Here is a 26,463-nt window from a genome sequence, read left to right on the forward strand (position 1 = left end):
AGTTACAGCTTAGACACAAACCCTGCCTTGAGTCTTAACTGCTGCAGTATGGCCCCTACAGCTCCTACACTAAGGAGCTGTTGCATTCCCCTGCCTCTAATGTAACTTCTTTTTCTGGCAGCTAGCTTTATCTAGAGCTCCTCACCATACAGCCTGCAGTCCTAGACTGCCTGCTCCAGCCCAGGACTTCACCCAAGTCGTACCCCTTTCGGGTCACTTGCCAATAGCCTGTGAAAATGGCCCTGGGACTTCTACTCAGCCTGATTGTCTTGGTGGTCCCTCTGCTGTGCAGTCTCAGGGCTTCAGGGTTTTGGTTTTTGTTGCTGGCTAATCCAGAGTCTTGCTGCTGTGTGTTTCAAAAGTCATATCCCCACAAGGACCTGCTCTCCTTTCCTGTTTCCCCTCCCTCTGGGGGGTAACAGGTTTGGGGCTCCATGTTGCAAGGAGGAGGAGCAATGCAGTGTAGGATGTCTGGAGGATTGACTAGACATTCATGGGGTGTCATGGAATGGAACATCTAACATTGAAACGGTCCATAGTGACCTGGTTTAGAAAGTGTTTTATTTTTCAGGTACACTTTTGAACTGTTTTAGACAGCTTTAAACTGTCTGCCTGCTTCAGAGTTGAACTGCATTTAAACCTATCCAAATGTTACATGTATACAGGCCCTAAAATAAATGAAAAAATTGCTTTATATTATTCCATGGAAATGCCACAAACTATATAAACACTGATATAGTATCAACTCTTCAATTTTTTTGGGGTCACTTTTTTTTTCCTCTAGCCTCTTGTTAATAATGGGTGATTCCTTAGGAGCTGTTTAAAAATTTAAATTCTGATTGAATGTTTTTTGTTATAAAGAAAAAAGATACTTGCCACTACTTTTCTGTTATATTATATTGCCCTGGCCTGATCATACTCTGATATTTATAAATGAACTTGAATTCCCAGAATTTTGAACAAATGTTTGTGTTAATTTCTATGTTAATTTTTTATTTTAAGAGAGAATTTTTCTAGGTCAACTTCACTACACATCTATATTCTCAAATGTGAAAAATTTAGAAAGAATGGAATGAGGCTTTTGTTTCCATTTTTTGGCCAGTAATATAATGTATTGATATTAGTAGCTGGAAAAAAAAAAAAGAACCTCATGCCACCACCTGCAGACCTCTGACCCAATACTGAAATTAGTTTACCTTCACTACTGCATTCATCTTCCTTTTTTATTTTCTGCTGTGATTTTTCTGTTCTTCATCTTTATCCTTTAGAACTCTATCAGGTGGCACCCTCCCCCCCACCATTTCTATAGTTTCCCAGCACTACAGTTGAATGGAGATGTGCACTGAAAAAAAATATTACTCCTTTTAATTTTAGCTCTGAGTTTAGTTGAACATATTGTGTAGTTATTATAAATTCTTTTTAGACTTTTTCTATGCATACCATCAGAGGTTATAATTAACAGCATACCTCTGACCAGGGCTGGTTACAACTTTCATGTACCTAGCATCATTTTTAGAAATGGTAGAATGGTATTAAAAACTCATCAAAAAGATTCTTCAGCTAAAGTGTCAGTATTGAAAGAGAGTTGTCATGACTGAAGATGAACACAAGCCACTGTTTAACAGCCCTTTTACTACCTTCCTTCTTCATGGCTTTTGCCACTGCACTACTGTTTGCTTGTTTTTTTTAAATTTCAGTTGTGCCAACTCCATAGTTCATTCCTCAGTCTTTTGGTTCAGCCAATGAGTTGCAAATAATTGGGCTGAAAAGGCTGTTTGAGTTTTTGAATGAAGGATATCTTTGTTTCTTTCTTTCTGTTTCCCCTTCTTCCCATTCTATATCTGGATAATGGAGACTCAAACAAGGACTCCATTAATGCTTACTGTATTTCTAAGAAATGTGTATGTGCAGGATATATCTATCTTGAATAGATATATAGCTATCAAGTAATAGCCTATTAGGACCCCCTACACACACACCAGAAAAAAAGAGCATCACAGTTGACTGTACACACAGAAGTAGTTTGAATATAAGATAAGTTAATAAGGTTTTAAATTCCGTACTTCAAATCCCTCTCTTATGTCTGTTTTATCCTGCAAAATTTAGTTTCTTCTCTTTCACCAGCATTTTTTTGCATCTTTCTTCACAGAGGGCTTGGAAATCAGGGATTCTAAATATGAAACAGAACCCCAACTTATGGCACAGACATTTTCATTCTGGCCAATAAATTTAGCTTTCCCTGCAGAAAGGTTGCTCATTAGTACTGCTGGGAGAACTTTGCTGAGGAAGTAAATCAGACAGCTAGTGGGCACCTCGGGTACTTTTTACACATGATCCTATGTATTCTGATTAGAACACATTGGAGCAGACACAATAAGTTGAGTCTGCTGGAGTGGTCTAATCGGAGAACTCCAGAATGCTGCAATGCCTCATATATTCAGCATCCCATATTTCAAAATGGCGGCAGGGGTGCTTTAACTAAAATTTGTCAAATGAGCTTTAGTTAAAGTGCCCTACCACCATTTTGAAATGCAGGCTGCTGAATACACAAGACACGGGCATTTTAATTAGAGCAGTTTGTGAGAGCTCCTGAGATTTAGCAGTGTAGTATGGGGAACCACAGTGCTATAATATGGTTTCTTTCTAAAGGTTAACTCTTAACTCAGGGGCAGGCAAAGTCCAGCCCGTGAACTCGATCTAGCCGGCAATGGACTCCATTTCTCAGCAGCGCCTGCCCACATGGCTAGGGATGGTCTCCATGGAGACCCCAGCGGTGCTGTGATAGTGCAAGGCTGGGGTTGCCATGGAGACCAGCCCCAGCTGTGCTGACAGAGCATGTGCAGGGCAGGGCAGGGGGCTGCTCCGGAGTCTCTGCGGTCTTGTGGCAGGGGCAGCTTGAGCTGGGGCTTGGCAGAGTTGTGATCTGCAGCCTACATGCTCCAAGCAGGGGCAGGCAGGGAGTGGATTGTGGCTCTGTCCTGGCCCAGACCACGTTACCCCCACCCCAGGATACCTGCAGCTCCGGAGCAGCCCCCTGCCATGTACCCTGCCAGTATGGCAGGGGCCGGTCTCCATGGTAACTCCAGCCTTGTGCTCATCACAGTTCAGCTGCAGCTGGGGTCTCCATGGAGACTGGCCCCAGCCATGTGGGCAGGGGCTGCTGGGAAATGGAGTCCAGCTGCCAGCCAGATCCCCCACTTTGCCCACCCCTGCTCCAACTATTAAAACCCCCAAGCTTATGTAGATTGACCTGAAATGTGTGTAGTAGGAGTCCAAAGAAGGATTTCCATTCCAAATTTTGACACCTTTTGAATAAGTGGCTTCCAAAATTCAGCCCCTACTTGTTTCCCTACAACCTTTTTTGAAGATGGCAGATTCTATCAACAGCTGGGGAATAAGCCACCACTCTGATTTTGCCCAAACTTGCTTGATATTTCCCCCAGCTGTTGTGTGACTTCCCTCTAGAGAAGCAACTTGTATAATGAATAGGGTTTTTGAGCTGTTTAGTAGAAAGACACTGGTGCATTTGGGGTGGTGCCAAGGTACAAGTCAGTGGTCAGCAATTTTTTTCAAATGGCAAGCCAAAATGACACAGCTTGTTTCTGAGGTGGGCCAGCACTAGGTAGGACCTGGTCACTGCAGCTGCCAGTGCATCTTTCTGCTGGTCCAGTTGCAGTGAAGGGACCCCCTGTTTCTGCAGAACAAATCCAGTGGCTCCATGAACTTCAGGTAGTTAGCCTCTAATGTAAATGATTAGAGAGGAGAAAGGGCATAGAAAGATGCTGTTATGAGAGAAGGATAGCTGTGGAAAAGGGTGTTGAAGCTGTAATCCAGAGGGAATTGGGGACTTGGAGGAAAGGGCAAACAAATTGACTAGTTCAGTTGGCAGTGGGTTGTGGCGGTGTAAACCCATCATGGTGTTGTTACTGTGAGGAGCGCCAGAAGACTGAGGTTGAAGGGTCCTACTCTCACCCTCCCCCTGGAGCACCTTTTGAGGTCGGACTTTAATGGAGCATTTGAGGCATTCAGAGACCTCCCCAGTGATCTGTTAGGGAAAGATAAATCTCTTCTGTCCAGAAGTGTGCTTCCACATCTGTAGTTCAGTAAAAAGAGCAAGACATTTTAACTTTTTCTAGGTAATTGATTGCAGTAGTGTAGGTAATGGGTGCAATGGAAACCACAGTACAATGCAAGACTAATTAGATTGTTAGTGGTGGTAAGAGAACTAAATGAATGAAAAAAAGCTGAGATTTCAGTTAACAGTTTGAGCTTTAAGATCAGTTATATCAAGCTTGACTGAAAGTACAAAATAGATATTTAAAAAAATGTAAAAAAATTATTTTTTTTCTTTTTTGAAATCTTATTATTTTTCTTATTTGTTCTGTGACTTCAGTGATGCATTGTTATTTCAGGAAGTTAAACAAGATATATATTCTGTTAACTTGCTGCATTTATAATAGGGTTCTAGCTTTATTCGCTGCATCAAGCCTAATTTAAAGATGACAAGTCACCATTTTGAAGGAGGTCAGATTCTCTCTCAGCTTCAGTGTTCAGGTAATGTATGCCCATTTCTGGTTCATTTATTATGTTGTGTATTTCAGGTATATGTAGATCTGGAACAACAGAAACAGTATTATTCCTTAATTAAAGAAAGATTGTACTTATATTGCTATCAAGATGCAATTAAAGTGTGACTTAAAGTGTATTAGTTAATTCTGTAGTTCATTATTAGTAACATGATAAGTCAAAGAAAGACTATAACTATAATATGTTGCAGATTTTTTTTCACTGTCAAGTAAAAAGCTGACTTAGCTTTTTCCATTATGCATTTGATTTTTGTTTAGGACCTGCAGACTTCTTTATCAGCAGGAACTTTACAGTAGCTTTCTTAATAGAATCTGGTATTCTTCCTTGTTTCTACTCCTTTTCCCACTTCTCTCCTAAAATAAGAAACATCGGCTGACCTAATGTCACACCTCTGAATTTCACTACTGGTCTTGTCTAGCTAGGAGGGGCATTCTAATGAGGTATGTGCTGGAGTGCAAGGCATCTGACCTATTTACTCAATCTAGGAAGGATTTGCTGCTGATCTTTTACAAGGCAAAATTTTATTCTTCAGCAACGTTTGGCAAAACATCAAACAAAACTTTTCTTCTGCCAGTCCTGGGCTACTGTTCCCAAAAGCTTCTTCCCTTCAATTCCCTGGCCTTTTTAGATTCTGCAAAAAAAATTTGGTGTTTTACTGCAGCTTCTCTACAGTTTGTCTCTCAGCCTTTTATAACAGAATCAGACGTAACTGCATAGGCAGATTTGATAACCCATCAGGATGGGCCCCAAGCCTCCTAGGGGTGGGGTGTTTTAATTAGAATGGTTCCTGAAGAGTCACTCTAATTAAAACATCTCACTGTTTTTAAACCCTGTGGGTTTAAAAATGGCCATGGAAGTGCTTTTATCTAAACCTCATTTGATGAGGTTTAGATAAAGTGTCCCTGTGGCCATTTTTAAATGCACAGGGGCTTATACACATGATGATGATGATGATGATGGTGAGGCCACACTGGAGCATTCTAATTACACCAATCTGTGTTCTAATTAGCATGCAAACTAACACATGTATAGACATCCTTAGATTCTGAAGGAGGCAGGGCAGCACATATGCATTTTCCTGGTGGTCTGGGATGCCTTTGTACTGTGCTTCCCAACCTTTTCCTCATCATGACCCTATTTAAATTGGAAATTTTTTGCAACCCCAAAATGATTCAGGTTATATCAATACCCCTCCCCCTGTGGGTGGCAGGGCTGGAATGGAGCCTGTGGAGGGGAGGGGCAGGGGAGGGTAAGGTTGCAGGCTGCCCACTGAGGGCTTGGGTCTCCCCACCCCGCTGCCCTCCCCCCGGGGCCTCTGCAGTCCAGTGGGCAGCAGAATGGGGCCAGGAAGCTCTGGTGCTGCTGGGAGCCCCACACTAGCTGTACTGCCATGGTGAGGTGTACCCCCTGCTCACCCAGGAGCAGCAGTGCAGGTGGCACAGTGTTGTGCCCCCTGCTGCTTCCAGATGGGCAGGGGGGGCCTTGCCATGGCAGCAGTACCATGCCCCTCTGGCCCCTCTGCCTTCCTATGCTGGGTTCCAACCACTGGGCCACAGAGGCCTCAAGGGAAGGGCAGCAGGGTGGGGAGCCCCAAGCCTGCAGCAGACAGCCTGCGTCCACCCTCTACCCATGCACAAATCTGGGGGGCACATGCTCTTCCCATGCTTTCTGTCCTGGGAGTGCGCACTTAGGTGGGGAACTAGCCTCCCGGATGAGCTGCCCATGGCTCATTCCTGCCCCCCCAAGTCAGGTCCCACATTCCTGCCCCAGCTCTGGGAAGCACCTCCAGCGCTAGCCCTGCCCCACTCCCTCCCTCACTGTGGGGGCTTCAATCTGTCCTCCCTGCATAGACGTACCTGGAGGGAGCTGCTCTCCCTGCTGTCTGGCTGCCACGTGTGTGTGCCCCCTGCCTGATTGCCCTCCTCCACCCTCCCTCCACCTCATGCAGCCCCTTGCTGTTTGCTGCTTCTTTCTGTGACTTTCAGCATAAGTGGTTAACACTGTTGAGTGCTTTTGTGACCCCGTTTTTTATTTTAGCGACCCTGAGATTGGGAACGCTGCCTTAGTGCCTCTAGAAACTTAGTGAGCAGCTCAAGAAGAGCTGACATAGCAGTGTCCTGTTAGCTGCATCTGCAGAGAAGCAGGATCTCAAGCCAGAACAGAACAATTTATTTGTAAATTCAAGTGTTTACAGATTATTCAAGTGTTAGAAACTCAACTGTGCATCCAAGCGAAGGATATCTGAATTAATTAGGGTGTCCACCACTTGAAACAGTTCTGTTATCTTCTACTCTGCACATGCTTTGGTTAAGGTAAGCACATGTATTTCACCATTCTTATGACCAGATGTTTTCAAAATTCATCTTGCTACTATTGGTCTGATGTGTAATCAGGCTTTGCTATTGGCATTTCAGTACATTTATATCACTTCTACCATTTACATAACCTGGAAACACCAGTGACCCCCTATGTTTATAGATTACTGGATGTGTTGTAAGGTACTTGAAGTTCATTTCATACTTATACTACATTATCAATTTCACTTTCTTTTGGCTCTCCTAGTATCTTCTCGAAGAGTTATGTTTCTCAAAAGCTGCATTTAGTATGAGGGCATCCCATCAAAATAAGCAAGATACCACCCTTCTGCAAAATGAAGAAAACCAACAAGGGGGAATAGTTTCTCTTCGGGATCAAATCACAGCCTTAATACTAAATTTTGTGGGTGTTTGTGTCAACCTGAGTTGCACTGTTTTCCAGTCATGATGATGTGTATTCAGTTGTGAAGAGAATTTTCATCTATGTGGACACTTATGTCACCGACCACCATATGCTTCAGTGACTATAGCAAGGTTGGGCAAAATGCGGCCTGCAGACCAGATGCAGCCTGCCAGGCCACTGTATCTGGCCTGTGGGGCCCCTAAAAATTTTAGAAAATTAATATTTATGTGCCCCTGGCTACTTGTCATGGCTACGTGGCCCTCAATGGCTTGCCAAGGCTCAGTAAGTGGCCTTCTGCCTGAAATAATTGCCCACTCCTGGCTTATAGCACCACTGTAGCAAGGAAGCCGCTCTTTCAACTGAGATCTTGGCAGTGGAGCAGGACTGCTGCTATACTAAAATGAAGCCCATCTGAATCTGGCCCCAATACTTAAATGAACATAAGCAATGAGCTCTTGCTTTTGAATGATACTGCATTTTCATAATTCTGAAAAAAAAGAGAAAGTCCTTTCATAATTCATGGTATTATTCTAAAGATAGATTTATCCAGACTGTTCCTTGCAAGACTGTGAATAGTGATATGAATGGATTAGTGGGTTGCTAGAATGTGCTTTTAGTAAAGCATATTGCCACATTGTGAGTCAGTATTAGATCACATTATAGGGATTTTTTTCACTTCTCAATATTTGTCTTTTTCCTTTTTGTAGTTTCAATTGATTGTGCTTAGTTTCTCTTTTTCGAATGCTACAGACATTTCCAGGTTTGGCATCTGGTGTCTTGGCAAGCCCGCTTATACTTTGTCCTGTCAAGTCATGTTTATGTTTAATTTAGCTAATCACAAATGCTTAACAACTTTGCTTTAATTAGGATTCCATTAACACCATTATCAGCAGGTTTTTGTAGGTTAAGAGCACTTGGCAGTGTTGGGGAGACAGAGAGAGTGAATAGATGAAGCTTTTTATTTTCTGCCAGAGTACATTTTTATAAGCATGTTATGCTTTAGTATTTTTTGTACACTTATTTTAGCTAATCAAATAGAAAAACAGCAAATACTTCCAAGAAAATGAATGAAGTTTAAATTGGAGAGGAGAGGTTTCCTATGTAACTTTTTTTTTTCTTGGGGTGGGGGGAAAGGGGGCAACTTAATGGTACTCAATCAAAAGGTGAAAAAAATACAGCAGACATCACCAGAACAATATTTAAACAGGAGAAGTGACAAATAGATCAATCACCAGTAATGGTAAGTAGTCGAACAAAGGGGAAACTTTAAAATGTGTACAATGTTTGTTGTTAGGATTTTAAAAAATGGCGGAATAGGATCAAATGTGTTTTATTGGTTGACATAGCTCCAGCCATTTACTGATTTGGATAGCATTAAGTTACACTTCAGGCTTTTGTTTCCACATTAGGATTTATTGATCCCTTTAATATTTTCATTCCACTATACTGCTTTGGCTATAGCAGGGTTATACAAATTGCCTCTTACCAGATGAGGCACAACCCCAATACTGTGAGTAAACCCCAATATTCTGAAACTGAGGCTAATAGCAGTTAATCTGTGCCAGTTCCACACACGTGGAGGTGGTGTGAGGCCACTAATGTCATTGACATCACACCTATCAATGTCATTTTATTATTATTATTATTCCCCCTTTTCCCCCTCCCCTTTCAAAAAAGATTAAGAACAAATAAGATACCTGCTAGGTATAGCTTATTTCTTCTCTTAGTAAGCCCACTGTATTGTGGTTAATTTATAAGATAAGATTTAACAGAGAAGCCAGAAAATAAGACCAGTGCCCTTGATTTCCAGGTATCTGGCAGTAAGGGGGAAAAAATCATTGCAGACTTTGTCATTTCCCATGTAGCCATTTGACCAGGAAATGGTGGATTCTGGGGCCAGTCTATGATGAGCCCTTTGCTGAATTGAGACTGTAGGCCAAGCTTTTGAGCTCTTTCATAGGGTTTAACTCCTTATTATTTTCTTTATTAAAATAAATCCACTGGTGCATTTACTAATGTCAGCTTTTTCTCTGTGTGTGTTTGTGACTATAGGCATGGTGTCTGTTTTGGACTTGATGCAAGGTGGTTTCCCGTCACGCGCTTCCTTTCATGAGTTATATAACATGTACAAAAAGTACATGCCTGCAAAACTAGCTCGACTGGACCCAAGGCTCTTCTGCAAGGTAGCAACACTCTGAATGCTAAATGACATGTTCATATTATTTTTTTTCATTTTGGGCAGCAAATATTATCTTGGTTTATAATGCTGGGTCTTTTTAAGAGAGTGTTTTTATTGAATACGAGCCAAACTGATTTTTTTTCTTTTTTAATATTACAGGCATTATTTAAAGCTTTGGGTTTAAATGAAATTGATTACAAATTTGGATTAACCAAAGTGTTTTTTAGACCTGGCAAGGTAAGTATGTCAATTTGTTTGTAGCTTATGAACATATAATGTTTCACCTTGATGCTATTTCCTAATATTTTTTTGGCTGCAGGTCATTAATTTCAGACCAGTTTGAAATAATTTTAAGTATATTTAAAAATATATATACATTTACATTTATTTTTCATGCTTCATCTGGTTCCAGAAAATAATGTTTCTTAGTACAAAATTATTATGCTGACTATCATAAAAAGAAGACAAACTTCACAGTTTTGGCAGAGAAACAAAGTTTTTCATTAATATGTATCCATATCCAATACATCCTTCTTTATATAGATGGGAAAAGGAGAAAAAAATGTAGTAATTGTGTCCAGGGATAAGCTTTCATTACAATGGCAAGAACCATTGCTATTATTATGGAAAGCTGTAGCGTGCAAGTCTGAGATTTTCAAAATTGGCTACCTTAAACCTGGCTACTAAGCCAAGTTTTCAGGAAATGAATTGTGACTTCTGGCTTCTTTTTGGGGTTCTTAATGTAATTTAAAATGTACTTTCAAAGATGTATAACTGAGAGACAGCTCAGTAAGTGGGGCACCCAAAATGGGTAATAAGCCTCTATTCAGGCTAAGTGGCTGAATTTTCAAATGTCACAAGCATTTAAATGCTTTAAAAATACTGTAGCCAATTCTCGAATTATTTGCTGAATTAGTTGGAAGATGTACGCAGTGCGTTGCCATGGTTTCAAGGTTTGGTTTACTGTAGTGATCTTTTTATCTCCATTCTCAACATTCTGTTATGTTATGTCCACTGTCTGTATTCTCATTTTGTTGTATTTAGTTTGCAGAATTTGATCAGATAATGAAGTCTGATCCTGATCATTTAGCAGAGCTGGTTAAACGAGTCAATTATTGGCTTATCTGCAGTCGCTGGAAAAAAGTTCAGTGGTGTTCTCTCTCAGTGATTAAATGTATGTATCCTAATATTAAATGTATTAACATTTATTCATTGTATGTATTCTATTATTGTTTTAATAAACCCAAATATTTGATAACACTGTAGAATAGCAGCTAGCTCCATTAGTTCATAATTTGAATAATAGTAACTAAGGTCCACATCTGTATTTGCTTTGCTTAGTATGTGAATAAGTTTTTGAAGTCAACAGGACTTCTCATGTTTCATGGTAAGTGTATGTGTAAATTCTTAAAGAACTATACCCTAAATGAGCATCATAATTGAATCCATTCCACTGTATTTAGGATTTAAAAATGTGCACAACTAAGTAATGGCCTAAGAGGGTGTTACAGAGAGTTTTTATATGAAAGTTGTATGTATTTCATAGTTTCATAGCTGGTAGGGTCAGAAGGAACCTGAGCAGAACATCAAGTCCAACCCCCTGCCATGGTGGGAAAAAATACTGGGGTCAGATGACCCCAGCAAGGTGTTCATCTAGCCTCCTCTTAAAGACCCCCAGGGTAAGAGCCAGCACGCCTTCGCTTGGAAGTTGGTTCCAAATCTTAGCCGCCCTGACAGTGAAGTAGCGCCTCCTGATGTCTAGTCTGAGTCTACCCTCTGCCAGCTTGTGACCGTTATTTCTAGTCACCCCGGTAATGCTCGGGGGAACAGGAACTCCCCTAATGCCTGGTGGTCCCCCCCCTGACTAGCTTGTAAATGGCTACCAGATCCCCCCTCAGCCTTCTCTTGTGGAGGCTGAACAGGTTCAGGTCCCTCAGCCTCTCCTCATACCGCCTGCCCTGGTGCCCCCTGTTCATGCGAGTGGCCCTCCTCTGGACCCTCTCCATGTTCTCCACATCCCTCCTGAAGTGCGGCACTCAGAACTGGACGCAGTACTCCAGCTGCAGCCTGACCAATGTCACACTGAGGGGGAGGATCACCTCCTTGGACCAAGATGCATCTGTGGATGCATGACAAGGTGCGGTTGGCCTTCCTGACCATGTCCCCACACTGTTGGCCCATGTTCATTTTGGCATCAATGATTCCAAGATCCTTTTCAGTCTCTGTACTGACGAGAAGGGAGTTCCCCGGCCTTTAGGTATGCTGCTGGTTCTTCCTCCCCAGGGGCAGTACTTTGCACTTGTCAATGTTGAGCCCCAGCCTGTTCTCATCTGCCCCCCCCCCCCCACTTCTGTAACCTGTCTAGGTCTGACTGCAGCCTATTCCTCCCTTCTAGCGTGCCTACATCCCCGGACATCTTAGTGTTATCTGCGAATTTGAACAGGGTGCTTTTTACCCCCTCATCCAAGTCACTGATGAAGATGTTGAACAGTGCAGGTCTGAGGACCGAGCCCTTCGGGACCCCACTGCCCACATCCCTCCAGGTCAAAAATTACTCATCTGCCACTCTCTGGGTGCAGCCCTCCAGCCAGTTAGTGACCCATTTGACTGTGTAGGTGTCGACGCCACATTCCCGTAGTTTTTTAATGAGAATGGGGTTAGAGACAGTATCAAAGGCCTTCCTAAAGTCCAGAAAGACTACGTCTACTGCTACCCCTGCATCTAAGGATTTTGTGACCTGGTCATAGAAAGCCACCAGGTTGGTCTGACACGACCTGCCTCTAATGAACCTCTGTTGGTTGCCCCTAAGCATAACCTCCCCCTTTAGCCCCTCATGGACATGTGCCAGGATAATTCTCTCAAAAACTTACACAGGATCGAGGTAAGACTAACTGGCCTATAATTTGCTGGGTCCTCCTTCCTCCCTTTTTTGGAAATGGGAACCACACTGGCCCTTTTCCAGTCCTTTGGCACCACACCAAAGCACCACAAGTGCTCATAAAGCTGTACCAGCAGTCCTGCAATGACCTCTACTAATTCCCTCAGCACTCCGGGGTGGAGATTGTCAGGACCAGCTGATTTAAATATGTCCAGTCTCTCCAGAAGTTCCCTGACTAGATCCTCACTGACCCTAGGCCTGGGTGCACCTCCCCTGGGGCCTGAGGGGGTACCGGTGGGGGGGCTGATCCAGTCCCTGCTCAGGAAAATGGAGGCAAAGAAATTGTTAAATAGGTTACTTTGTCGTCTGGTGTGACTACCAGATTTCCTAGCATGTCTTGCAGAGGCCCCACTTTACCCGTTATTTAACTTATGCACAGACACCCTGATGCTGAAGTAGCAGCTCATCATGTGAGCATAGGAAGTAGATTTATGAAAAGAGTTGATTGCTTAAATGCCTTTATGCATGTAAGCCAACATTTATGGGCTACTAACATTACTAAACCCCTGCCCAGCTGCTATCTAACTGTAGGAACCTGAAGTCCCTAGTTATCCCAGTGTCCTTCAGTGGGCATGGGGAAAAACACTTAAATCTTGATGCCTCTTAAAATGCTCGACACCCAGCTAGAGGTACACCATAGAGGTGCCATATCGGATCAGCACTGATAAAAGGAAAGTTAAACATTATCATCTATTGGCTTTTCTTGGCCTGTGTAGCTGATAATGTCACCAATAAATATAGTAAGCCCTCTGGCCAGGGCCCCTGGATGCTGCATGCATGTGCACAGTCACATGCATGCACATGGCCAGGAAAGCAGCTGGGCAGCATGGAGAGCAGTGACCAGCAGGTAAATCTGTGGAGGGAAGGGCTGTAGGAGGAGAGAAGGCACATGGGGGTGGAGATCAAGGCCCCCATGGTGAGGGAGGGAGTGGGGCAGGGACAGGAGCTGGGGCTGGAGGCGCTGCCCAACAAGGGCAGTGAATGAGACCCAGGGTGAGGGCAGGGAGCTGCGGGGGAGAGGGGGGAGTGAAGATGGGGAGTGGCTCCCTGCTGCTGCACGCACCACAAAGGGGAGGCATGGGGGTGCTTGTGCCCCCCCAGACTTGTATATGGGGCAGATGCAGACTGCATGCTGTGGGCTCAAGGTTCTCCCTTCCACTACCTTTGCTTCAAGGGCTCTGCGTTGGCTGTGCAACCCCTGTTGGCCCAGCAGCAGTGAGGGCAATGAGTTGTGTGTCCTGCTGCTGGCCGGACAGGGAATGTGTGACTGCAGGGCCCTGAGGTAAAGGCAGCAAGGCAGAGAGCCCACATCTGCCCTCATCCTGCTCAGCTGCCCTTCAGTTAAAAGCATCCCCGCACTTAAAAATGGTGGCAGTGGCACTTCAACTAAAGCTCGTTTGGCAAGCTTTCATTCAAGTGTGCCTGCCATGATTTTTAAGACATTGATCCCCTGGACGAGCTTTCTGCAGCTCTTTCCTTCTCCCCGTCCCCACCCCAGGTCCCATTCATGGCCTTGACTGGGCAGCACCCCTAGCCCCTGCCCCACTTCTTCCCTCACCGGGGGGGGTGGGGCTCGATCTGCCTCCTGTTCCCCTTCCCTCCCTCATGCCCCTTCCCTTCCACAAACTTACCTGCACAGAGCTATGACTTGACTGGCTCTAATCCAGTAGGCATCCTTAGAGGAAGCCTACACCACACAAGGCTGTTGGGTCAAAACTCTTAAGGATTGTGTTTTGTGTCTGTTAGTGTAACAAGGCCATCAACAAGACCAATCGCACCTCGTGCATTAGCAGATACATGACCAACAGATCGAGGGAAGTGATGCCCCTCCTCTATTTGGCATTGGTCAGGCTGCAGTTGGAGTACTGTGTCTAGTTCTGGGCGCTGCACTCCAAGAGGAATCTGGAGAATCTGGAGAGGGTTCAGAGGAAGGCCACTCACATGATTAGTGGCCTCCATGAAAGACCCTGCGAGGGGAGGTTGAGGGATCTGGATCTCTTCAGCCTTCACAAAAGATGTCTGAGGGGAAACCTTGTAGCTGCCTATAAGTTTAACAAGGGAGGACAGCAGGGAATTGGAGATGTGCTATTTACTAGAGTGTCCCTAGGAGTAACTAGGAGTAATGGATGCAAACTAGTGGAGAGTAGATTCAGGTTAGACATTAAGAAGAAATTTTACAGTAAGGGTGGCCAGAAACTGGAATGGGCTCCCAAGAGAGGTGGTACTGTCACCTAACTTGGAGGTCTTGAAGGCTTGATAGTCACCTGGCTGGGGTCATCTGACCTCAGTCCACTTTCCTGCCAGGGGCAGGGGGTCGGACATGATGATTCTTTGTGGTGCCTTCCGACTTTACAATCTATAAATCTATGAATCCCAGTATCTGAGGGCACCTATACACATGCATCAAGGTTACTCAGATGCACTGTAATTAAGATTAATCGAGTCTGCTAGAGCCTAGTAATAACCATGCTGCAGCAGACTCCAGCATCACATGTATTGGTGTCCCTACACTGGAAAATGGTGGTGGGGGCACTTTAACTAAAGCTCTAATTAAAGCCCCTGCCTCCCCCCCTGGCCTCCTGGAGCATGTGTATAAATGCACCAAGAGATTAGAGTCCTATCCTAGCATTCAGATTTGAATTCCCTCCCTGCGTGATTTGGATCAATGACTTGAACCCAGCTTTCTCAGATCTCAGGAGAATTCCATTGCTAATTAGGTATCTATTAGACTGGACAGAGAGAGCTGGAAACTGAATCTTTAGCCCAGTGATTCAGGTACTCATCTGGGATAGCAGGGAATCAAGTTGAAAGTATCTTCTCCTGTGAATATTTATATATATCAAATGAAATGGATTTAGCAGAGGAGATGGAGAATTCCACCTCAGAATGTTATATTGGCTGGTTGTTAAACACTGGGGGGGGGGGGAAGTGGGAAACCTGAGGCTTGGTAGTCTGAATTGGAGTTTATAAGCTGGTTACCCTCCTCCCTGCCTCTGCCCTTTCCTCCCTCCCCCACAATGCTGAACCCAGGAACAGAGACATGAAATATAAGGCATAAACTGGAGCAAATTGCCCCATGGTAGTTGCACACAAATGTGTGGCTGAAAACATGAAAAACAAGTAGGTTGTGCACTGAAAGGCTGGTGTTTGAAAGTCTGAGAATTTCTCTGCGTCAACCCAGGGACTTTTGGGACAGGATTACATTCATTTTAAGGCCTGCATATGCTTAAATTACCAAAGGTTAACCCATTCATGAATCCTCGTTTGTCTGCTTCCACCACTGTATCTGGGAGAATGGGCTGAGCTGGTATCCATGGGCTCTCCTGTATCCATAGGAGAGAATCCTGATCAAAGTTAAGGTATGAACTAGTGCCTAGGTATTTTTGAGGACCTCAATCCTGTCCTCTCTTGCTCTGTTTAGCTTGCTGGCTTCTCTGAACCTTATTCATAGGTGCTAGACTTATCCTACGTATTGTTTGAGGAGTTTTGTGGTTTAATTTTCACTAGGCAGCAGAGCATGGAAGTTAGGTGTCTCAACTATTAATGTTGTGACGTCCAAGGATCTAGCCCTTGGCGACTTGTCATCTATTTGTCATTCTGGGCCCTCACTTTTTAAATAGCTATGTTGTAAACTTGCCAGCTATATCAGGGGATGTCAGAGGTGTATTGAACTATTTTAAAACTACAATACTGTTCAGACTCATTTTAATTTTTGTGTGTGTTTTTTACAGTAAAAAACAAAATTAAATACCGCGCTAGTGCCTGTATTAAAATGCAAAAGACTATTCGCATGTGGCTTTGCAAGAGGAAGCACAAACCACGGTAAGGTTGTTACGAGGGTCAGGAACTATCTAACTTTCAAAAATTTTCTGTTAAAAATGGAAAGCAGTCATCTATGCTTAAAGGAATAGATATCAAGTCTGATCACAAAACAGTTTTGGGATATGAAGTCTACACAATATTATATTTGAAGCTTGTATTTTACTTTTGGCTTTTCCTTTTGTGCTTCTACAAATTTAATAAAATCAGTAACTTGTGAAACAAAGAGAATACAGCATTCAAATTAGCCATTTTAAAATATTTTTACCTATTAAATAAGGACAGTAAACATACACTCTCATGTTCTTGCAGCAAGCACTTAATTATGTTAAAGAAAGGAACAGCTGTTATTGAGGGATACAACTCAGACATGGTTTCATGCTACTGTTTCACATACATAGATGAAAAACTATTTCTCTTTGTTTTCTGTTTGTATGCAATCTGTTTTTATACTTTGCTTTGCTGCAAGCCCTGCCAGCAGGGCTGGGACTGGTCTCCATGGCAATCCCAGCCATGAGCTCTCACAGTGCAGCTGCTGCTGAGGTCTCCATGGAGACCAGCCAGCCATGTGGGGAGGGGCTGCTGGTAAATGGGGTTTGGCTGCCAGCTGGATGGGCCATGTTGATCACCCCTGCTTTAAGTGAGTCCAGGCCATTTGAAAGGTGACTTGAAGCACTAGCCACCAGTAAAAGTTTCATTGTTTTTTATGAATATGCATTGAGTGCATCTCCCAAGAGTCACCTGCTGAGTAGTTTGGTCTGATTATTGTTTCCTACAGGTTTGTTCACTAGCGGTGCCTCATGGATCCAGTAGAGACTACAAGCGCATTCATGTTCTTTTTGTCATTTTCTGATAATTGACTTTAGTCGCTGCTAATTAATTCCCATACTATGGTTTCACACTAAGTATATTAATAGTGAAAAGCTCTGTGTGCCAGTGCTGGATGTCTGCACAATACAGTCCCTTGTATGCTACTGTTTGAATTTTGGAGAGTAAGCTGTAGCAGCAGACTTGAAAAGGAGCAATGAAGTTAGAAATTAATGGGTCTCTTTAGCACTACTTTTAAAAATACCACTTAGTTTCCATAAACATCTTAAAATGTAATGATCTGTTTCATATTCACAGAATTGATGGCTTGGTAAAAGTGCGTACGCTGAAAATGAGACTTGCTAAATTTAATGAAGTAGTAAGTGCTTTGAAAGAAGGAAAAACAGATATGAGTAACCAGATAAAGATTCTGGAGTGTTCTATTGATGCTTTGATGGCAAAGATTAAGGTATGGAAAAACAGCATAAAGGACTTCTAACTTTTGACAGTAATTTCTGCAGGAAGTACGTAGGCCAGAGTTTTGAATGGAGTTTTCACAGTAAGGCCACCTAACTAGGGCCTGACTATTTTCTTAAGTGCTAAATCCCTTTCTATTTAAGTTTGAATGCCAGATGTGACTGATAAGGCCACTTATTTGGCACCTAACTCTAGGCACCTAAGTTTGATAATTTGGCCTTCATGCATGTTATAATGGACTCAGCAACCTTTTGATAATCATCTGTTTTGCCCAGTTTTTTCATTCCTAGACAAATGTATAGTAACAGTGTTTTAAATGTTCAAACTCATAACTCCATTATAATTAATTCCAGTACTAAGAAGGGTATTTTACTAAAAAGGTTTTGTTCTTGAGCCTGGTATCCTTGAGGTGAGACCTCAAAAGTCTACTGAAAAAATTAGAGTTTACAAATACTTAGAATCCTAGAAAAGTGGAGCTGGAAGGGACCTCCAAATGCCATTTAATCCAACTCCCCACCCCTTGCCTCAGTCAGGATCTTCCCTATTCAAACCATCCTATACAAATTCATTGTCTAACCTATGACACAGTCAACCCTGACACAACCACAAGACATAACTCCCATTGGTAAAGCAGGGGGACAACAATGGCCCTTGCCCTGTTGCCCCAGAGGCTTTTAAGAAATACGCTTAGAGTCTGGTGAGTAATCTTTGAATAAGTGCCTGGAGTATCTTTTGTATCCGTATCCACGCACTGAAAAATGCCAGCGTAGGCACTTTAAAGCTTGTTTGAGCTTTAGTTAAAGCGTTCCAGCTGACATTTTTCAGTGTGGGATGCTGATACAGGAGACTCTGGAGCCTGCTGGAGCACAGTAACTACCACGCTCCAGCAGACTTGATTAATCATGTCTATTCCAAATACTGTAAGTACAGCACATGAGAGCTGTGGCAGAAAGCCACCTTGGTTTCTCCCCAAAATCTCTGCCCTGTGACAATGTGATAAAATCTCTGTGCTGTGACCATTTGAGTAGGGTGGGCTCAGCAGAGGAGACCACACCCTCAGCCTGTCTCTAGGTAACTTGAGCTGGCTGCATTCCTGAGGGAGGGGGGAAACCTGCTCCCTCTCTCTACGTGACTGGTACCTGGGTGAGGGGCATCTACCTTGTGGGCTGGAATCTGCCTGGAAACAGGTGATGTATTTCAAATTGGTTGGCTGACAGCCAGCTGGGGCTGGCCTCCACTGGACCAGGTGAATGAGGCCACAGGGGCTATATAAGTTAGGACGGGTGAGGAGGCAGTCTCTTTGGCCATGAGGTGAGGCTGGAGCCATGAGGGGGGGACTCAGAGGAGCATAAACATCTGAAAGGGCCCTCTCCCCCAAAAACTCATGAACCAGGAACAGCCGGGCGCTAGAAAGGATCTCACCAGCCTCTGGATGAAGTATGTGAGTAAGCTTCTCGAGATCTGATAGATATCTAGCTGGCAGTAATTCAGATGCGTGATCAAAAGGCTACCACAGCCAGACTATTTGCTCTTTAGGATTTCTAGGATATTGCTCAATCTTGTACCCTATTTTCACCCTACCCCTGTAACCAGTAAAGTCTTCCTTTGTGACCGGTGTGGGACACTTATTGAGGGGTGGGTCTAAATTATGCCTAAGAGACCCCTTAGATCTGCGGACTAAGGGAGACTGTGTACTTTTTTGCCCCTGGACTTGGGGAAGTGCCCCAAGTGCCTGTACTGGGTCGAGTACCCGTAGGACATTACGCCTGTGTTTCCCCAAGGACACAGGGCCGGGAGTGAGTCCATTCTTGGGGTGGTGGCGGCGACGTTACCCCCAGGCTAGCGTATGTGCTCCAGGAAGGGGTTGGGCTGGACATAAGGCGCCCCTAGGGAGGCATTCGGAGTCTGGCAGGTGGTCGGGCGCAGGGAGGTGGGCGGCTCAACGCAGGAGCGCCCCCTACTGGCCTGCCACAAGAGCAGCCTTGCTGTATGTGTGTAGGTGCCCAAAGAGTCCCTGATACCACTGGGTGGACCAATGAGAGTTAAATTTTATCACCATTGACATGACGTCTCAGCTTTGTTTTCCAGGAGTAGTTATACTCTCATCAGGAGTGAGACGTGCTGATGTTGCTTGGTCCCTCTTTTTTCCTGTGTACTAGATTCTTATGGTCATTCAAATTCAGTGCAAACACTAGTTCATACACATTTTCTTTAAAGAGCATGGCTCATGGTTATTTTGATACCAGCCTTGTCACAAGAAAAAAGCAGGCAGGCAGAATGAAGTCAAAGTTCTAGATAATTTGGGGAAAAATGCATCTTATTGTGTTTCATGGTGAGTTGTTCTCAATCTAGGCAGATGAAATTTTGCGATGTTGAAGTCCTTATTTTGGCAGAATAGTAAATTTTCAGTATTACAAATCCATGTTTAAAAACAATCCGTATTTTAAAGCAGAGCAGGTCAAAGGTTGATGAAGTCAAAGTTTGAAATGACCCTTTTTTATATCAATAGTATTAATTGCCCTCTGTACAGGGGGTTCAAGATGCCCTAAGAGAAATAATCCAGTAAACAGATGTGAAATATCATGCCTATTTCATTTAAAAAAACAAACAAACACAACCTGTAATAAGTCTAAGAAAATTAAGAATGAATTAAATAAAATTAAAACTATCAATATTTTCCAATAAGCTTTATAAACAGAAAAATAATAGCCCCTATTATTTTATCCAGTCAAGTATTTCATCATATTGGGGTCGTCTTGCTTGATATTATCTCTTTTCTTTAAATGTTTTAAGCTTGGCAAGTAGAAAAAATACTGTTTATGAAATTAATGCCTGGGTATCAAATAGTGTAACGCTATGCTGGCTGCTATCTGAAAAGCAGTTTTGTGCAGTTGATTAGGAACTAAGCTGATAGAGCTAAGAAACTCCATGGGAAACAGATCTACCACATCAAGATCAAGCTTCCACCCTTTGTTTATATTTTTAAGGATGAATACCTCCTCCTTAGTGCTGGGTGAGGAGGGGGTTGATGATAATAGACAATAGACTTAAGAGGAGTCTATTATCAGAGGAGGGACCAGAGGAGTAATAATGATAATAGACTTCAGAGGAGAGGTTCTGTCCAGTCCTCAGTTGTGAGGATGCAGACTGCCTGCTGTTTTTTCAAGTGAGAAAATTAATAGCTCCTTGTTATGGATTCCCCCAAGGGAACACTTGCTCAGGACCCCCAGCTGTATACAGTGTCTCCAAGTACCTCCTGAGAAGTCAGCCAGAATATAGCTTCTAGATCAGAGGCAGGCAAAATATGGCCCACAGGCCAGATCTGACCCTCCAACCCATTTTCTTTTTTTGATCTCCCATGAGCACTCAGCAGTTAGTTGCACCCCATTCAGCATGCACACTTCACTCCTATCCTCAATATGCAGGAAGGCCATGGCCCCAGCCAGCACACGCTCTGTTGTGCTCCCCATGGCTCATGTACAGCTCCCGAGACTCATGTGGCAGTCAGGGGAAGGCCCATGTGATAGAGCCAGTGGCCTTCCCCACTTCCTGCTGCCATGTGCCACTCCTGGGACTCTGCTGGAAGTGGCAGGGAGCCCCATGCCATGGGACTTCCAGTCCCAAAATGATAACTAGGGGGTGAGGCACTCGTCAAGGGGCAGGGCTACCCTTGCAGTTCACCAAAACTCATTCAGTCTGCCTCCAGCCAAAATAATTGCTGAACCCTGTTCTAGGGTGTGGTGAGTCACTGGTTCCTTGGACTCTGTGATCCAGCATTTCAGTCCCCCTCCCCAGTTATCTGCACCCCTCTCCCAGGGAGTCACCGTGCAGTTTGGCTCTCAAGAGAGACACTTTACCTCCTCAAAGGGCAGATGTGTGTGCTTTGAAGTCCCAAGCAGTGAAAAAGTCACTCTTACTTAATCAAACAACGTTATGGGACATTAGTAGTACTTTCAGCAGAGTCTGTCCCTCTATCTTTGAACCAGCCCAGCTGGTTCTTCTGCCCTCTGTCCCTTCGGGATTCCCTCTTTAGTCCATTGATTCCTTTGTTTAACCTTATGTCACTTTCATCTTTGTCCATTTTGGGAAGTGGGGTGCCCCCTGAAGGGATGTTTGTCAAGATCCTACCTTTTTGTTAACATAGGCTATTCAGTTCTGTTACTTAGTGACTGTCTCCAACAGATAGGCACCTCTTGCTCCCTGCAAGGACCCAATTAACCCTTCTTTCCTCATGTACAAACTAGCCAGGGAATCTGAGACATGCAACATTGTTACAAAATGAATCGGAAATATTTCAGCAGAATTGGTCTGTCAATTCAGAATTCTGAAAGAGTCAGATAACTCTTACGCTCTACCAAAACAAAAGAAAATGCAAATAGAGTAAAGTTTTAGTGCTTAGCACCTTTGTAGGGCTTTTATATTCTTCAAAATGCTATGAAAATGATAATGAATATAGTCCCCCATTTTTTTATAGTGTACTATAATGACTAGGGAACAGATACAGAAAGAATATGATTCTCTGGTTAAAAGCTCAGAGCAGCTTCTAAGTGCACTACAGAAAAAGAAACAGCAAGAAGAAGAAGCTGAGAGGCTGCGACGTATCCAGGAGGAAATGGCAAAAGAAAGAAAAAGGCGTGAGGAGGAGGAACAACGTCGAAAAAAGGAAGAAGAGGAAAGACGGCAGTGAGTTTGAATTAAATAGTTGTTTTTTGGGTCAGAAGTAAACAGAACCAGTGGTAAACAGGAATAGTGATGTAACCCCTTCCTCATTGTTCATATCAGTGCCTTGAGGTCTCAGCTTGAGGCCCCATTGTGCCATGTGCTATAAAAACCACGGTCCCTTCTCCAAAGAATTTACAGTCTAAAGTATGTCAGACAATTAGAGAAAAGGGAAGAATTTCTCTGGTGGGTCTTCTCACTCCTAATCTAGTATCCTATTCTTTTGGCCATGTAGCATATAAAGTTGTTGATCTGCCAGTAAAAGAGGTGCTTCGGATTCTTGTCCTTTTTTTATTCCTTTGCAGTCCGTTATAATTTATGCAAATATAAAAAATGTTTTCTTTATTTTTCTTTCTGTTAGGAAATATGAGATTGAGGCAAAGAGAAAACAGGAGGAGGAAGAGAGGAAAAAAAGGGAAGAGGAGGAAAAACGTATTCAGGTAATGCTTTAGTTTAGTTTAACGTATGTTCCTGTTATCTTCTTGGCACCTTCTTAAGAATTGTATTGCTATCATTGTACTACAATGTGATCGTTGATGTCTGTCTGCATAATTCTTTAGTGATTCAAAAGTTAGGGGGATTTAACTAACTTTTATTTGTACAGGCTCATGTTGATGTAATGAACATGGTGTTAATTATACCAGCTCCTTGTGCTGAGGTTAAAGAAACAATGGAGCTTTGCCTTCACTGCATCAGTTTCCTTAAACAGGATACCTTTCCCTTTATCATGCAGATGAAACAGATCATAACAGCAACTCCCCATTCCCTTTTAAGGCAGTTAAAAAGGTATGTTTGTCCATACCCAAAATGACTAAGTAGAAAAAGACATCTAGGAAAAGCTGAGGGCTGAACCTTGAACTGTATGGAGGGGGTAGTTGACAGAGGAGGAGCTACCACCAAATTCTAAATACAAATAATAGGATTGGCAGGAGTGGAATTGAGACTAGAAAGAACTTGAGACCTTTGTTTCACTGCACATGAAGTCCAGGAAGATGCTCTTCGGTCATTTTCTATCCAAGTCAAGAAAATGAGGAGAAAAGGAACATTGTCGCATTGTCAGCTGAGCTGTTAATTGAACTGAGGAGACCATTTTTTATGGTACAACAACACGGGTTGAAATTAATGCAGGATATTGCTGATAATAGTACTGAAAAAGTTTACTTTCTCAAGCTTTTTTTTTCCCCTCAAGCTTTTTTAACTTTTTTGTTTTTGGTTTTTTTTGGAGTAAAGGGTAGTTAGGGGTAAGGGAGGGTAATTAAAGACTGAGTGATTACATTTTCCATTATTTTCCCATTAAGATAAACAGTTGAGGAAGGTACAAGAGGTGAAGTGTTGTGTTAATATGGTAAACTCTGGACAGACAGCATGAAATGATATAGGTAATTTACACTGTGCAGTGGTAAAATATATTGGAATGTATACACACATTTCACAAAAAATGTAAACCTTGTCCTTTTTTTTTTTTTTTTTACTGGAACCCATTTTAATTGGTGCTATTAATACTGGTTCTTCAGGGAGACATTCTCGAGTAACTTTACAATAGTAGGTATTAATACTTGTCACTGTTACAATGCCATATTGGTGATTATGATGCCATTGCTACTACTTATTCATAGTACAGGGAAAAATGTTGGTAGCAGCTAAAAAATATTAACATTTGCAATGGTGATTATATCTAAGCACCCATTCTTCAAAAAACATTGCAAACCCTAATCACTCTGGAGGTGAATTATATGCACTTTTTTGTTTTTTTACCAGCTCCAGCATCAAACATGTTGCTATTAAGTTAATTTAGTCTTTAGGAAAGTTGCCAGATGAACAGTGATGGAAACTGGAGTCTTCTGTTTATCCACAAAACAAATCCAGTACAGCCCTGACTTGTTTAGGATATATGTACATGTTCTGAGAGTGGTTCGTATTATATACCTATTCAGTCCTTTGCCACTCACCAGAACTTTTAAATTCCTATTTATTATGATGGCACGTTTGGAATGTAGGTGCACACTGGACCCATACTAGACTGAGACATTGAACAGACATTACCTTTGTCATTCTATATACAACCTTTTAGTGGTACAAAAAGCTGGTATGTGTGTATTCAGGCTGTCTTTGGCTCTGTACATGTTCCTGTGATCTGGAAAAATTCTTCCAGGTTTGTTTTCCTGGTATAAAAGTTACCCAGAGCCCCCTGAACAGATGTTTATAGACTGGGTGTGGGGCCCAGGGCAAATCAGCCCATGCAGGGCCCTGCCCCTGCTCTGATCCCATGGGCCCCAGACCCAAAGAAGCTGTCACCACCATTGGCGGTGGGGGGTAGTGAGTGACTGGACACGAAGCCACCGCTCTGCCCAGCTCTGTGCAGCTGCTGCTCCTCCCAGCTCCGTGGGGCCCCCCCAAAGTGCAGGGCCTGGGGCAGTTGGCCTGATTTGCCCCCTCCTCCCCAGGGATGGCCCTGCCTGTGGTGATGGAAGAAAGGGTTGCCATCATTATCGGAGTGGCATGAACATAGGTGGAAGGGGAAGCCAAGAGAAACACTTTACTGGGACTGGAGGATGCAGAGAGCGAGGAGTAGGAGTGATCTAAAAGGGACTAGGGAGAGCAGTAGGTAGGAGCAGCCACCTTCCTAGCTAGCTGTCTTTGACAGCTGCTGCTCTGGCCCTTCCGGGTCCACCAACAAGCACACGGGGTACCTGCTCCCTGTACCCCTCCCCTGCTCAGTGATCAGCTGTAGTGGGACCCCGGGTGCCACCCCAGACCCAGGAGGTACCAGACACTGAGTTGGGGGGTGGGAGGGTTCCCTGTACACTCCATGGCAGACCTGTAAGTGGACTGGAAGTGCTTCTGGTTCACTTCCAGGTCCACCACCAAGCGTGCTGGGGACCCCCCTGTGCTCCCGTGGAACGCTCCACCAGCCTCACCATCTTAGTGTTCATGGGCCGCCTGGTACCTTGAAGTATATAGAAAAAACATAAAGCTATGTCTATGTCCGAATCGTCGAATCTCTCTGAATCCATTCGGAGGGTTCCGATTTGATTCAGAGAAATTAAAGGGTCTCCTGATTTGATTCAGATTCGGAGATTCAGATGCCAAATCTCCACTGAATTGAATCAGCTACCAAAGCTTTGCACAGCCCTACCTTCAGGTAGTTGAAGGCTGCTTATTAAATTCCCCCTTGGTCGTCTTTCCTCCAGGCAAAATAAACTCCGTTCCCTCAGCCTCTCAGTCGTCTCCCAGCCCCTCATCATTTTTGTTGCCTTCTGCTGGACTCTCTTCAATTTGTCCACATCTTTTCTGTAGTGGGCGGCCCAAAACTGGACACAGTATTCCAGATGTGGCCTCACCAGTGCTGCATAGCAGAGAAGAATCACTTCAATAGTGGCAGTGCTCCTACTAATGCAGCTCAGTATGCCATTAGCCTTCTTCGCAACAAGGGCAAACTGTTGGATTCTCTCATCCCAACATCCTCCCCAAAGTGATGTCAGAGTTAAAACATTACATTTTTACTCTATATGAATCTTCTCAGACTGCCTGATAGGGAAGAGCAGCCATTGAAAGCAAAGGACTCTTTCCCCTCTGTGCTTACTACCAGTAGGAACTAAGAAGCAGTTGTAACAGCACGGGAATGCAGGGCTCTGCTTAGTGATGATGGGATTTTTCAATGAGTATTGCTATCATATGAACTCTTTTCTCAAACTTGCTGTGGCTGTTCAGCTAGCCCAGCTCTGCTTGACCTTCATTTTTCTTTCTGTCCTCATTTCCCTGGCACCAATAGATTCATCCTTTCATCTTTCTAGACCTTGTAGTAATATTAAACAAAACCATAGAACAAATGCGGCTTACATAACTAGGAGGTTTCATTTGTGTGTTAAGTGGAAAACAGTGCTCCGGGTTAACACCATTGTCAATACTGCTGTTGCAATAATAAATATGGCCAGGCCATTACATCAGCAGCTAACTCTAGTTGTCAAATAGCAGCTAACCCTTTTTTTAAAAAAAACTAGAATCCGAGCCTTTCTGAGAGATTATTACAAAGTATTTTAGGAGAAATTCAAGGGAAAAATTCTGTCCAGAGTTATAATTTAATCCATTTAAACTATCATTTAAGGAGGCAAGTTGGTGAATGACTGACAGAACAATTTGCTAGCTAGCTTTACAGGTTTTCTCTGTGATTTGGGTGCATTGTGTTTTTTGTGCCTAAGATTTGGAGAACTGTAATGCA

The 26,463-nt window shown here is 43.4% G+C and overlaps 1 protein-coding gene across 2 annotated transcripts in view; it reads left to right on the forward strand.

The window, feature by feature from the left end:
• Positions 1-26,463, forward strand: part of MYO6 (myosin VI) — a 176,261-nt gene that overhangs the window by 123,752 nt on the left and 26,046 nt on the right. For both annotated transcript variants that reach the window (XM_090035228.1, XM_090035237.1), the window contains exons 20-27: positions 4,461-4,554; positions 9,358-9,488; positions 9,644-9,721; positions 10,529-10,658; positions 16,154-16,244; positions 17,367-17,517; positions 22,000-22,208; positions 22,606-22,684. In XM_090035228.1, the coding sequence (XP_089891354.1) occupies positions 4,461-4,554; positions 9,358-9,488; positions 9,644-9,721; positions 10,529-10,658; positions 16,154-16,244; positions 17,367-17,517; positions 22,000-22,208; positions 22,606-22,684 (963 nt within the window). The remainder of the gene's footprint in view (positions 1-4,460; positions 4,555-9,357; positions 9,489-9,643; positions 9,722-10,528; positions 10,659-16,153; positions 16,245-17,366; positions 17,518-21,999; positions 22,209-22,605; positions 22,685-26,463) is intronic.

Source organism: Crocodylus siamensis, chromosome 1, assembly GCF_052110815.1.
Source record: "Crocodylus siamensis isolate JL-2025a chromosome 1, ASM5211081v1, whole genome shotgun sequence".
Lineage (NCBI taxonomy): Eukaryota > Metazoa > Chordata > Crocodylia > Crocodylidae > Crocodylus > Crocodylus siamensis.